General features: G+C 37.6%; 1 protein-coding gene across 2 annotated transcripts in view; it reads left to right on the top strand.

Moving 5' to 3' along the window:
• The window catches only part of MAPK10 (mitogen-activated protein kinase 10), a 310,127-nt gene that overhangs the window by 285,409 nt on the left and 10,917 nt on the right, over nucleotides 1-13,801 (top strand). For both annotated transcript variants that reach the window (XM_058547445.1, XM_058547444.1), the window contains 2 exons: nucleotides 9,595-9,658; nucleotides 11,322-11,399. In XM_058547445.1, the coding sequence (XP_058403428.1) occupies nucleotides 9,595-9,658; nucleotides 11,322-11,399 (142 nt within the window). The remainder of the gene's footprint in view (nucleotides 1-9,594; nucleotides 9,659-11,321; nucleotides 11,400-13,801) is intronic.

Here is a 13,801-nt window from a genome sequence, read left to right as displayed (position 1 = left end):
TCTGCTGGTCACCTAGTGCTGTGATGTGTCCAAACAACGTTGGTGCTTTCTGTATATAACACATTATAATACAATGCTGTGCATGTTGCAAGTTCTCCAGAGAGGTTTGTCAGATTACCTGGTGTAATATTTGTTATACATTTGGAATTGGTTTCCTCTTGAATAAAGCAGTATATGAAACTCTTTCCAGATCATTAAGCCTCATTGCAAACTAAATGACCTGCCCAATGTCACTCGTCTTACTAGTGTCAGAGTCAAGGGTACTCTGAGTCCAGTGCTCTTTCCCTTGTTCCTGTCAGGAAATCTGCGACTTATTCAAGAAGCTCAAAGATTCTCCTTGCTCACTTTGGCCAAAGACTGAATTTGATTATGAGATAAAAATCTCATGTCCATTTTGATTACAATTCACAAGTCTCTCTCTTCCTGTCCTTTAAAATCATAGCACATGATGATTTCTGTCCACAAATCATTTTATTCTACCAAGAAATAGATATTTTAGACTGAGAGAAAATCACGTAATCGCTCTAGAATATTTTCTCTTGCATCTATACAAATGAAACGTACTTAGGCAAATGACAACTCTTGCTTTGATTACTGTATAAGTAGTTAGAGCAGAGGCCTTCATCTTGTCTGAACATTAGGATCTCCTGCGGAGCTTTTAAATCTCCTGATGCCCACATCTCACCTCAGACCAATTAAATCAGAATCTCAGGAGGTGGGATTCAGGTATCATCATTTTTAGCTCCCAGATGATTTCTCTTTGCAGCCATAGCTGAAAACCCTTGGGTGAGAGCAATTTGATGAGAATGATGAACTCACATTCAAGCACCTTTTACTTAATGTTTGCTTTTTTTCCAGCCACAAGGTGGCAGCATCACAATACAGTGCCCATCCTGGCCCCTCTTTTGAGTGGACAAGGAAATTTGTATCTGCAATACTAATTAATAATATTCGAGAGTTTCTCCAGCTAGAGATAACATTGAACTTTTTCCCCTGTTGTTCTCTGTTGCTTTGTTTGACTAAGAAAACTTTTTTTTTTTTGTGAGGAAGATCGGCCCTGAGCTAACATCTGCCAATCCTCCTCTTTTTTGCTGAGAGAGACTGGCCGTTGGCTAACATCCATGCCCATCTTCCTCCACTTTATATGGGATGCCGCCACAGCATGGCTTGCCAAGCAGTGCGTCGGTGCACGCCGGGATCTAAACCGGTGAACCCGGGCCACTGCAGCAGAGCGCACGCACCTAACCACTTGTGCCACCGGCCTGGCCCCTAAGAAAACTTTTAAATGTATTTATTTCAACAGGTTAAATTAGCAGGAACTATATTATAAGATATAGTTGGGTGGAAAAATGCAAAGAACATGGATTTAGTATTCAGATAGATTTGGGTTTAAACACTGCCTCCACCCCTTACCGAAAGTTTATTTAATCTCTCTCTGCTTCAGTTGTATACCTAGAAGAGGAGGGTTGTTATAAGGACTAAATGAGATAATATGTGAAAATCAACTCTGTATGAATTTTGTAAGATGGTGAAGATGTCGAGGAGGAAAGTGATAAAGCGGTGATAGAGTCAGTTACACAAAGTCCAGGAAAACCCAGAATACAGTACTTTTTTGTGTATGGTCTTTCTTTTCTGCATGTGAGTCTTCTTTCCCTGTGTGTGCCCTATCTTTCTCTTTCCACTAGTGATTACACAAATAAACATACTCTAGCCACCTTCATTTTAAAGAACAAAGAATCAAAGCCAATATTTTTTTACTACATCTTTAGCAATGGAAGGTGCCATTAGCGATGGAAGTACCTTCCACCTTTATGGCCAAGTTTCTGTAAAAATTTAGCCTTCGTTTACTCACAGTTACTCTAGTTCACTTCCCAAACCTTGAAACTGCTTTCTCTCAGATCACCAGAGGCCTCCTAGGTGCCACATCCAAAGAAAATTGGCATCTCATGTGTCTTTGCCATTTGAATAGGCTGACAACACCCTTCTTCCTGACACGTGTCCCCCTTGATTGCTGTGGTGACACCACTCCTGTTCTCCAGTCTCCATTGCTGTCTCTTCCCTTAGAACTGTGGATCCCACGAGTTCTCTCCTATAGCTCTAACTTCTTTTCTCCCTTGGAATCTTATCTTCGATCACAGCCTTAATTTTAATTACCATAAATGACTCTCAAATCTATACATTGTCCCAGATAGCTGTCCTGAGTCCCAGATCTATAAATCGAACAATCACTGGCATTTGAATTGGCATTTCAAAATTAACATGCCAAATATTGGACTGGACATATCCCCTACCCACACAAAACCTCCTCCTCCTGCTCCCTCATATTTCTCCTTTCAGTCTGTGGCACTACTTTCCACCCAGATGATTGGACCAAATCCCTCAGAGTCATTCTATACTCCTCCCTCAACCCCCTTCATATCCAAGTTGTCAAAGCCTATTCATTCTTCACCACCGTGCCCTGCCCCCCCCCCAATACTTCTCAAAGGAGTTCCAGTCTCATAAATCTTCATTTCTTACCTCGCACCTAGTCTTTAACATAGCCCAGTCTGTCTTCTGCACCAAAACAGTTCCTGTTAAGGTCACTAACTCGGCTGTGCCATTCATGCTTTCCTGTCCGTCCTCCTTCCCTCCCTCACAGGATGCCCCTGAGAGCACTTCTTCAAATGGTCGCTTGCATGTGAATACCCTTCTCAGGCCCTGCTTGGGTACTCAATGTAAGACAACTTAGGAAAGAAGGATTATCAGATCAGTTTCCAGAGACAGATTTTATTAACCTTTTATTAGCCCATTGTAGAATACTTTCAACTCATCAGACTTTTAAAGGGCATTTACTTCATCTGTAGTATTAGATTGCTTAATTTCTATTTAAGAGCATGGATGTAGTTCCTAAAACTTGTCTAAGCAATTTTTAAAAATCAAATGATAGTACAAGTTGCCATTTGTCTACTTTTAGAAGGCAAATTGGAAACCAGTTCATTGTTTACTGCATAGTAAGGTCACAATATAGGGAAACTATATCATTTAGTTCTATATAAAAATTGTTCTATCTAATTGTTTATTTTCCAACCAGGAGGTTAAAATTTTAAGAAGTTCTGTTCATCAAAAATTTTAAATACATTTGGAAAACTTATTCTATATGTATATATCCAAGGAAACATAAAATCAAATTTCGCGCATTTCCTTAAATGGATTTTCTGATCTAATTTGTATTAAAATTCACTCTTCTTGGTTGAAGCCTTATAATAAATCATGCATCTTTTGGCAATCCTCAAAATTCCAAGGTTAATGAGAAAAAACAAAGTATGTTTCAATAAGACATAATATAATTTTCTTTGATCCAGCTGCTGAGTTAATAGAGAATGCACACACTGAAAGACAATGCTATTTAAAGCTTTCATTGGCATTTTCAACAAGACAGCAGAACACAGAGAGAAAAAGTGGAACAAAACCATATTGTAAGCTTAATTAAGACAAAAGAAGCAGAAAACAAATACCAACAACTTGATGATTGTCGTATGGTTCAGAACATGACTGATAATGGAAAAAATGTTAATTCAGGGCTCAAAGATGGATAAAAGGAACAACTTTATACAACTTAGATTTCTCATATCTGGTTCTCATCTCTTTTGAGATTCATGTGATAGAGGTCCTGATGTTGTCCAAGATATTTTGACAAAAAGCATTCAGGAATATAAGTGTTGACCACTTGGGTGACAATTGCCAGATCTAGCTACGTGTGTAGACTGACACAGAATTGGAACAGAAATCAGAGTTGCAGGTCAAATTTGTCATTAATGAAAATCTTTTGTAAGTGTTGAATTATTCAATTTAATATTTCTTCAACCCATAAGAATTCCTTCATTCCATCTTTTTCCCATAAGAGCCCATACATTTTATCTCCAACTCTGCCCCTAATTAACTCTATGACCATGGACAAATCACAGTATGCTCCGTGAGTTTCTGTATTTATATTTGTAAATTGAACAAGTGTGGCACTAGATAAACTTTCAACACTCTTCTATCACTAATATTCTATAATGCTGTTGAAAAAAAGGGATTATCTGGAAGATTAAAGAAAGAATAAAGTCACACATTTTACTCAAGGAAGAAGTATTACTTAAATATATGATATAAAATGAAGTCATAAGAGAGAGCAACTTGTCCCTTGGGAGAATCAATTAGAGATTTGAATAGATACTGGTTGAAAAGATCTCTTCAGCAAGAAATCGTGCCTAGCAGCAAGAACTCAAGAGAATGCCAACAGAATTGATATTCCTCAATCCCAATTTTGCTTTGTAGAATTGTACTCTTCTATCTACTTTCTGGCAAGAGCCATATTTTATAGCTGAGTTTTACATTCCTAAAAATGGAGAAAATGGAAGGAAATGCTGACATGATGTCTGGGAGCAGCAAAGGGTACAGCTGCAATTGCTGAGACTCCAGTGATAGAAAAATGTTGCAATCGGTTGTTTTCTCCACTCTCTAATTATCAAATACCTGTGATCTCTAATATGCCCTGTCACAGCATTGCTATGTAGAGTGCTCACATAATTATCCTCCAAACCAGGACACTTACGAGAGTGAAGGGGCAGAAGGCTATTAATAACTACAAGGACAACGAGCACAAACTGGGACTGTTTGGGGCAAATTGGGACACACAGTCACCCTAGCAGCTTGTGTTTCTACTTCTTGTTTTACAAAGATGTTTATTTTAAATATGGTTTCATTATCCCTTATTTTAGATTCAGCTGAATTATCATTTGCTCTGGATTATTCTTTAAATTGGCTTTTAATCAAAATTCCATCATTAATTAGCGATATGACTTAGAGATATTTTTAAAAGAATCTCTTTGAATTTTAGTTTCCTGATCTGAGGCTTATTGGGGCATATGTAAAGAGCCTAGCATATAGCGTCTTCTCAGAAAAAGAGTGACTTCCCTTAATTAGATAGCTAACAGTGTTCTTCATTTATCAAGCCCTCAAAGATAGTTGGGAGAGCAGGTCTGAGAGCGTTGCAACTGTCTGTCTTTATTTTTCAGTGTCACGATCTGTTCTGCAGTTCTTTTTTGTTTTATTTATAGACAATATCTAGATTGGTGTTGAGGATATTTCTTCCATATGGTTTCAGTTTTTTAGGTGCTATCTCATTAGTGTCCCCCACCAAGGATCTATCTGGATCTTTCTGGGTGTGGTGGCAATTTTGAGGTTTGGAAAACTTTCATGGGGTTCAAAGGCATACTTTCTATTATGCCTTTCTGGTGACTTGAAAGCCAAAATCTCCACTTATTTCATTTACATAAAAACTACCAATTACTTCCTCTTTTTGAAACTCTCTGATCACTTGACTTCTATAACGTTACAATATTCTCATTCTCCACATATTTCTTTCAATGTTTCTTCCTCCTACACCACTCCTCTTTTTGTTCTTCTTTTTCTTCTCCTTAGTGGACTTATCTTCCTTTGTTCAACCTTTAAACTTGGTGTCTGACAGGGGTCCACTTTGGCCCTTTGCTCTTCCTACCTACATACCCTCTCTATTGGTGACTTCATTCATTGTCATGATTTCAACAAACACCTCTTGCTGATAGTCTCAAATCTATACATCTCTAGCCAAAAGCATTCCTCTGAACATCAGATCATATATTTAATTCTCAAATAGACATCTCTGTCCACATAGCACCTAGGCTCACCTCTCCACCAGTCTCATTTCCTTTTTTCCCTTCTCTGTTTCTTTAGATGGCTGCATCAACACCACCGTTGCCAAGCTGCTCAGCTTAAACATCTGGGGATCATTCTTTTTTCTTGTTGTACACATTCAATCAAAAACAAAATTCTACTCATTTGATTTATTAATATTTATTACTTATTCTTGAATCTATATTTTCTATCCATCCTTACCTCCCCTACCCCAGTCAGACTTTTAATATTTTTTCTAGATTATGCAGTAGCTCCCTAACTCTTCTCTCTGCTTTCAATTGTGTCTTTCTTCAATCCAGCCATAGATTTGGCCATGCCATTCTCTTACATTTCTTCAGTGGTCTCTCCTCCCCTTCAGGAAGAAGTCTCCATTCTGTATCATGATACCCAAGGCCATCCTTGCTCTAGCCTTTGCCTGACCCATCTGCTTCTGTAGGTACAGCTCTTATCTCTTGTCACTTCTGACCACATATGTTATATTTTATTATCACAGGGCTGCTTCCAGTTCTCTTGCATGTGTGTGCACCCAAACAGAGAAACACACACACCACCACCACCATTCTGTTTCCTAGATTCTGTGCCTTTGGCCTAGAGTCATCTTTTACTCCTTCTCCTTTCTCCTTGACAACATCCCACACATCTTTTGCTCACTGAACTAGTACAGATGTCATCTACTACAAGAAGCGAAAGCCAGGTTTTGTTAGGATTTCTTCACTCTGCTCACATATACCACATACATATTTTTTCATTTATCCTGTTGTGTATTAATTATCTGTTTTACATCAGTCTTACCCCACTAAATTGCAAGCTCCTTGAAGTCAGCAGTCACATTATTTGGTTTTGAAATCTCAATTTTTGATATACCCTGGCACAGATTAGGTGCTCAAGAGCTTTATTGAATAAATGAATTTAAAAAATGAATAGATTAATTCTAATGATTACTAACTCACAGTTACTATATATTTGTCCATGTGTTTATCTCATTTGATTGAGACAATTTGTGCATGTCTATAAAACACCATCAATATGTAACATATCTAATCCATGTTAAGTTATTGTTTATGCAATCCAAATGAATCCATGGTTCAATTTCTGCAAGAATTTCAATCAAGGATGTAGAGTCCAAATTTTCAAAAATAATAGGAAATCTTCAGTCTCTTGAAGAATATTCAAAAGCATGCAAGTCACAAGCCCTAATAACTCTCCATATATTTTCCTTAAATTGCTCTCATCCTTAATTTTCTCACACCTCAAATTGTTCTAATCTACTGCACTCTCCTAAAATACTCTTTCAACAAACATCTCTGGGCACTTGTCTTTATCCCCACTCCTCATTTCCTTTATATTTAGATTGTTACCTGGCAAGAGAGAGTCCTTCCTGTTTAATGAGGTAGGAAGAGAACAACAGAGCAGTCGAACACTAGCTTCTCTTAGGAGATGGAGGCGGGGAGTGTTATGGACTATCACCTGTTCACAATTGCTGCCCAAGCACATATACATGTGTGTTTGAATATGACATTACTCTCTCTGGATTATTGGTCAACTACTATTTTATGTTGTAGCATAGAAGACATCTTTATGTGAATTTACCCTTTACTGCAGGTAACTGTATCCCCTCTTAAAAACAAACAAACAAACAAACAAACCCTGAACATGTAGCCCTTTTAACCATAACTGTAATGCAAGTGTGCTTAATGCAGCCCTCTTGGTTTATTAGAAGGAAAAATCTCAGACTCAGTACTTTGCTTTCTTTCTGTAGTTCGTTTGTGGTTAGAGTCTATGTGCTTTGTGCTTTATACATCAGCAACAGCTGTATGCTGAAGCTCCAAGGAAAAACCTCTCTCAAAATAGTTTTGTTGCAAAGAGAAAATGGCATTTATGAACTTTGGCAGGAACTGTACGCTTGAGCCATGTTCAGTTCTGAAACTTGAATGGTAAAATCCACTGCTTGGAGAAGCCAGCCACACAGCATCCTGAGCTGAGTCTATTGTTAGAAGAAAGAGATGCCAACAATGCACAGAGCTCTGGAGGCCTCTGAGAACTGGTGCACACTGTGTCCGGCGGGGGCCTTGGACAAGGCCCACGGAGACTGGGACCTCATTACACATGCTCAGGAAGAGGCAACACGGAGAACCCGTCACTTGGCAAAGTGTCTTGACATAACCCAAGTTTGGCTTTGCATTAGCTTACTTAGATGACAATTTCACAAATTTTCAAAAATAACCTCGTTTTACTCATTCACCCATTAAATCATAATATTCCTATAATTTGGGAGTCTTTTATAGTTTGGGGTGGAAGGTCCTGCTTCAGTCAGGCCTCAAGGGCAGTGCCTGATCATCCTAGCTCCCTTACCTTATATGGTTAGTGATGCTATGTTCTCACTAGTGTCCTGGGGTGGGGCGGAGTCTCATTTTGCTTAATTCTCTGGGTAGAGGCTAGGCACGTCTGAATCACAGTAGCTGGTTTAAAGCCTTCTGCTCCAGTAGCAATCACAGGTGTTACAGGAATGTTTGGCCTCATCAGTAGTTATTTCTCAGTAACTCAATATCATGCTAAATTACCCTACCACACCTGGGCAAAGTCTTCTATTTTTCACATCTAGCTACTTCTGTAGTATGTGAGGCTGCCCTGCCATGCCAGGGCTGAGGTGAGTATTTATGTCTGTCACTATTCAGGCTACCAGAGATTCTGAATGCAGTAAACAAGGGCCACTGTGACACTAGGGTGCTGCTTCTAGGCCAAAGAACCTCTCATAGACACCAGAAGCTGTCTCTGAAAATCTTGTCTAAAGCCTTCCTATGACAGCCATTTTCGAGGGATACATGTCCTAAGAGGCCTGAGTCACTTTATTGAATGACTCTTTTAGTTCCTGATGACAACTGTTACTTTTGGAGTGTTGGACAGGATGAATTCTAGGGACCCTGTCTCACAGTCCCAGACATTTTGTAGCTCCTCTTCAATCCACTGCCAGCTGGTGTCATTCCTCAGCCCTTTCTCTCTCTACTCATGGTGATTTATTTTCCCAAGAGAGTTTTTTTCTTTCCATGTCACTTGGCCTGGGTTGGAGCTACCCTAGGTCACCATCACAGGTCTCCCCAGGTCCAAATATGGGGAACAAGAGGTCAGGGAATCTATCTGAGACCCTCCTTTGTGGAAGACACCTAGATTTGTGAAAACTCTTCATCTCTGAACTCTTCATAGCAAGAGGAATGCTGATTCCATACGTCAGACTGAAGGTCCTGTCGCATCATTTCTCCCAGAGAGAGCTCCCCAAAGGGCTACTCAGGGGTTCAAAACGGACAACTGGCAGCTTCTTCTGCTTGAGGTGAAAAGAATCTTAAATCGTTCAAATATAGGGCATGCAGCTATATATAAAGGTGTTTTATGATGCCTCACAAGAAAATAAAAGGTTGATTAGATCTTTATACCAGGGACCAGTAGTATGGACTCCTGAGAGATATTAAAGACTCTTCTTCAGGGAGGCTCTAAAAATGAGACAAAATCTTACCAATCTGGGATAGTTTTAGTAGGATTCTGTTATAGGGTAAGTGAATGGAGCAAATAGCAGCTTCTGGGTCCTTGTAATCAAGTGTCTTGTTTGCTTTTTAAATAATTAGTTGCTCAGGCTTGGGTTCTGAATCAGGTTTCGGGAGGTGAGCTCTCAGGATTTGGATTCTGCTGCCTTGTTTGTTCAGCAGCAAATATTGGCATATAAATGAATCCTCCATCTGTTTGTGGGGAAATTTTAACTTCTGTGCCACTGTACTTACTCCCTAATTTATATGAGATTCAGATCACCACCAAAATCAACAAATAGCAAGGTACTCTCATGCATTATAAGAGTTTAGTTATGTTTACATTATTACACAAAGCTTATTGTTTATTTTTATTCTGCAGCCTCCACCTCAGATATATGACAAACAGTTGGATGAAAGAGAACACACCATTGAAGAATGGAAAGGTGACTCTACCACTTAAATAAAGTATACTTGTTGCTTTATTGAAACTTAGAAAGTATCTTCAAGGCTTTTCCTTTTAAAACCATTTAGTAACAGATGATTCCCTAATTGCTATCTTCTTAAGCCCTTGTCAAAGCTTTTTGTACTAATAACAATGTTACATTTATTCAAGAATGAAAGGAATTAATTACTTACACTTTTTAAAATAGTACTGATTGTCAAAGTATTTGACATGGGGGAGGGCAAGCTTCAATACAAAATTTCAGAATTAAACATTCCATGTTTGTACATAAAATTGTCATATAAAATGGATAAAATTAAAATTATGCCTGAGATGGTTTTAGACGTTAGAAAATAAAAGACAGTTAATATATTAATTCATTCACTGGATTTATAGGACTTGAGAATTTGAATAGAAAATGTATGTACCTAAGTAGTTTATTTCTCCTTTAAAGTAGGAAAAGAATGAATGAATACATTAATTCATTTTTTTTTTCAGCAAAACTTTTCCAAACACATGCTGCATGATCAAGATATACTCAGGGTGAAACAAAGCAGAAACTATAAAGAATTGTTAAACTAATATAAATGATGACAGAGTAGAATAAATATGAGAAAACCAAATGCAGATCATAACAAATGATTAGGTCAAAATGAGGAGGAATATAAAGAGAAGATCTGAAGGGAAGAAATGTTTGAGCTACCTTGAAGGAATTATTAATTGTAAATTGAGAAAAAAACAAACCAACGGGAAAATACCAGCATGGGGACATAAGAGGAAAACAAAGAGTAGGAATGAGCAAAACGTGTTATAAAGATAATAAAGAGATTCCACTGGTCAAGGGGTCATGTTGGGGAATATGGAAAAATGAGCACATATAAACAGTGGATCAAGTAAAAAAAGATGCTGAAAGATAGATGGAAAAGTCTTTATTTGATCTAAATAAGAACCAGAAGGCACTGTTAGGGGGTCATGAGTAGGTAAGTGATAGGATATAAACATCACTTGAGGAGGAGGGACGAGAGAGAAACTGGAGAAAGAAATACCTGAAACGATGATGATTATATAAATTGTAAGCCATTGCAAAGTAAGAATGAGTAGCGCTGAATGATTTTTAATAAAAGGGCAAAATAAAAAGAAATGAAGGTATACAAGTTTCACCCTAGCAATGAAAAAGCCAAAAATGGATGCTAGTTTGAGAATAAATTGAATAATTTTTTAATGTTGGGTTTTAGGCAAGTTTAGTTTTCAAATCCAAGATTTGAGTATGGAAAAAACATGAAGTAAGAGTTGGAATATTGATGGAGAGTAATAGTTTAAAGTCATGAGAATATGTGCATCTCTTAGGGAGTGAATGTAAAAGAAAAATGGATGTTCAAAACTGAGCCATTAAAATCCTTAAGAGATAAAGATAGAATGCATCAGAAATCCCCACAAGAATTCAGAAAACAAGTAAAATCTGTATTCTTCATACATTTATTTGATCAAATACTTTATTGAGCACCTACTTTTGCCAAGCTCTGTGCTTTTGCAAGAAAATGTAGAAATAGAGGGATAAAGGAATCCCAACTGATTTTTAACTTACTCAACCCCATCAAAATGTTATTATTTGTTTGATTACGGAGTAATTTGTTTTTTATAGCACTGATGACTATTTTTTACAGAACTTATCTACAAGGAAGTAATGAATTCAGAAGAAAAGACTAAAAATGGCGTTGTAAAAGGACAACCTTCTCCTTCAGGTACTCACTCTCGATGAATAAGCGATAAACCAGTACTTGTGTATTTTTCTTGATCTTGAGGAGGGATTGCAGCCAATAACGTTGTTGATAGAGCACATGAACAAATATCCCGTGACTGTTTCCCTTAAGTGATTTTAGTTTTATTCCTCTAGATATTTAGTGTGTCATTCATTCTGATTTTTCTGATTATGAAGACCTAGCGCAAGAGATCTTTCAGAACTTATTTTAAGATAATAATCAATCTTGAAGAAATGTTCATGTGGGCTAGTTACAGGGTAATTGCTCCTCATCAAAATGCATAGCCATGGTGCCCTCTCAACCACCAAGTCAATGTAGAGGTCAGGAATCCCTCCAGCCAAAACGTCTTCCCTCTTTCACTCCAGTGTTTGAACTCTTCCCGAGGTGGATGCGACAGTTGTTGAAGCATCAACCAAGATGGGCTCCAATTAAAGTCAGCATGAAAAATCAGTTTGCAATCTACAAAATCTAACACATATTTGTACGTGTACATATTTTGCTGATCCTGTTAATGTGCTTGCGATTACTTGAGATAATTTACTTACACTTATTAATGCTAATGTATTTTTCCTAAGACCTATGTTCTGAATATAAAGAGAATAAATGAAGAGTTTTAGAAAATGTGATGGCTTATCTTCAGCGTTAAACTACACTCAGCTCATGCTGGCAAGAATGTAGGCTGCTAATGATTAGTTTAGAGGAAAATGGATTTGGTGTCCTATCTTTGATAAATAGTTTTTTCCCATGTACTTTAAATTGTCCCAGGAAAAAAGACATAGGACGAATTCATCAATTCTTCACAGTGATACTACTCTTTGAATAACTAATTTGCACCTACAACCACTATGATACCCAAACAGATGCAATTCAGTTATAGCATGTTTTTCTCACCCTTAGACTTGAAGAAATGTCCATTTCTATCCCAAGTCTTTCCTTTCTTCAGAGTGTTAAGGGAATCATTGGGTTGTCTTGCCCACCCTACTCATTCATCCTAGCATCCAGATTGATGCAAGTCTGCAGAAGCTGCTTCTAACTCACCTGCATGTTCTGTCTGCTGCTGATTAAAGAACCCAAGGACTGAATCCAACAGCCTCAAGATACCACCTGCTAAGACAGAAAGACTTCTTGTCTTGAGAATTCTCATAATGGCCAGAACATGTTTTCTTATACTCATTAATAAGCTGAAATACCAGGATCCAGTGAAGGGTGACCTAGCATCTCAGGCTGAGACTGGACAAATTTTAGCAGAGTCTCTTCTATTCATCTTTAGTTCAAGTTATCATTAATTCATTTCCTTTCCTTTTTTCAAAGAGCTCAGAATCATACCATCCACTCCAGGATACCCCATCTTCTGCTTGTTTCCTTCTCCATTTTCTCCTCTGCCCCAACCAGGTCTCCACACAGCTAATCTGTGATCACATAAAATCTACAATTCTCTTTTCAATACTTTCACAACACTTCTACAAAAATCTTCATATTCCCATGATTCATTTTATGCAAACTGATTATGAAGTTTGCTTAGGGAAGGCAAAATGGGACTGGGGATGGTACAAGTGAGATTAATTAATCATTAAAGAGTTGGGATGAGTGGTCTGCCATATGAAGAAAGGTTTAAATATTTGGTAAAGGAACAAAGTTTGCAAATAATCAGGGCATAATTCTTTTTTTTTTTCTTTCAATATTTCTTTTATTTATTTTTTTTAATAAAAAAATATTTTATTGAAGTCATACTAGTTTATAACATTGTGAAATTTCAGTTGTACGTTATTATTTGTTTTGTTTTGTTTTGTTTTGTTTTAATTTTTTGTTTATTGCAGTAACATTGGTTTATAACATTGTAAAAATTTCAGGTGTACATCATTGTACTTCTATTTCTGCATGGACTACATCATGTTCACCACCAAAATACTAATTACAACCCATCACCATACACATGTACCGAATTATCCCTTTCACCCTCCTCCCTCCCCTCTTCCCCTCTGGTAACCACCAATCCAATCTCGGTCTCTATGTGTTTGTTTATTGTTGTTATTATCTACTACTTAATGAAGGAAATCATACGGTATTTGACCTTCTCCCTCTGACTTATTTCACTTTGCGTTATACCCTCAATGTCCATCCATGTTGTCACAAATGGCTGGATTTCATCGTTTCTTATGGCTGAGTAGTATTCCATTGTGTATATATACCACATCTTCTTTATCCATTCGTCCCTTGATGGGCACTTAGGTTGCTTCCAAGTCTTGGCTATTGTGAATAACGCTGCAATGAACACAGGGGTGCATGTACCTTTGCAAATTGGTGTTTTCAAGTTCTTTGGATAAATACCCAACAGTGGAATAGCTGGATCATATGGTAGGGGCATAATTCTTTAATCGTTAAAA

Source organism: Diceros bicornis, chromosome 8 (assembly GCF_020826845.1).
Source record: "Diceros bicornis minor isolate mBicDic1 chromosome 8, mDicBic1.mat.cur, whole genome shotgun sequence".
Taxonomy (NCBI): Eukaryota; Metazoa; Chordata; class Mammalia; order Perissodactyla; family Rhinocerotidae; genus Diceros; species Diceros bicornis.
This window is presented reverse-complemented; position numbering and strand designations above follow the sequence as displayed.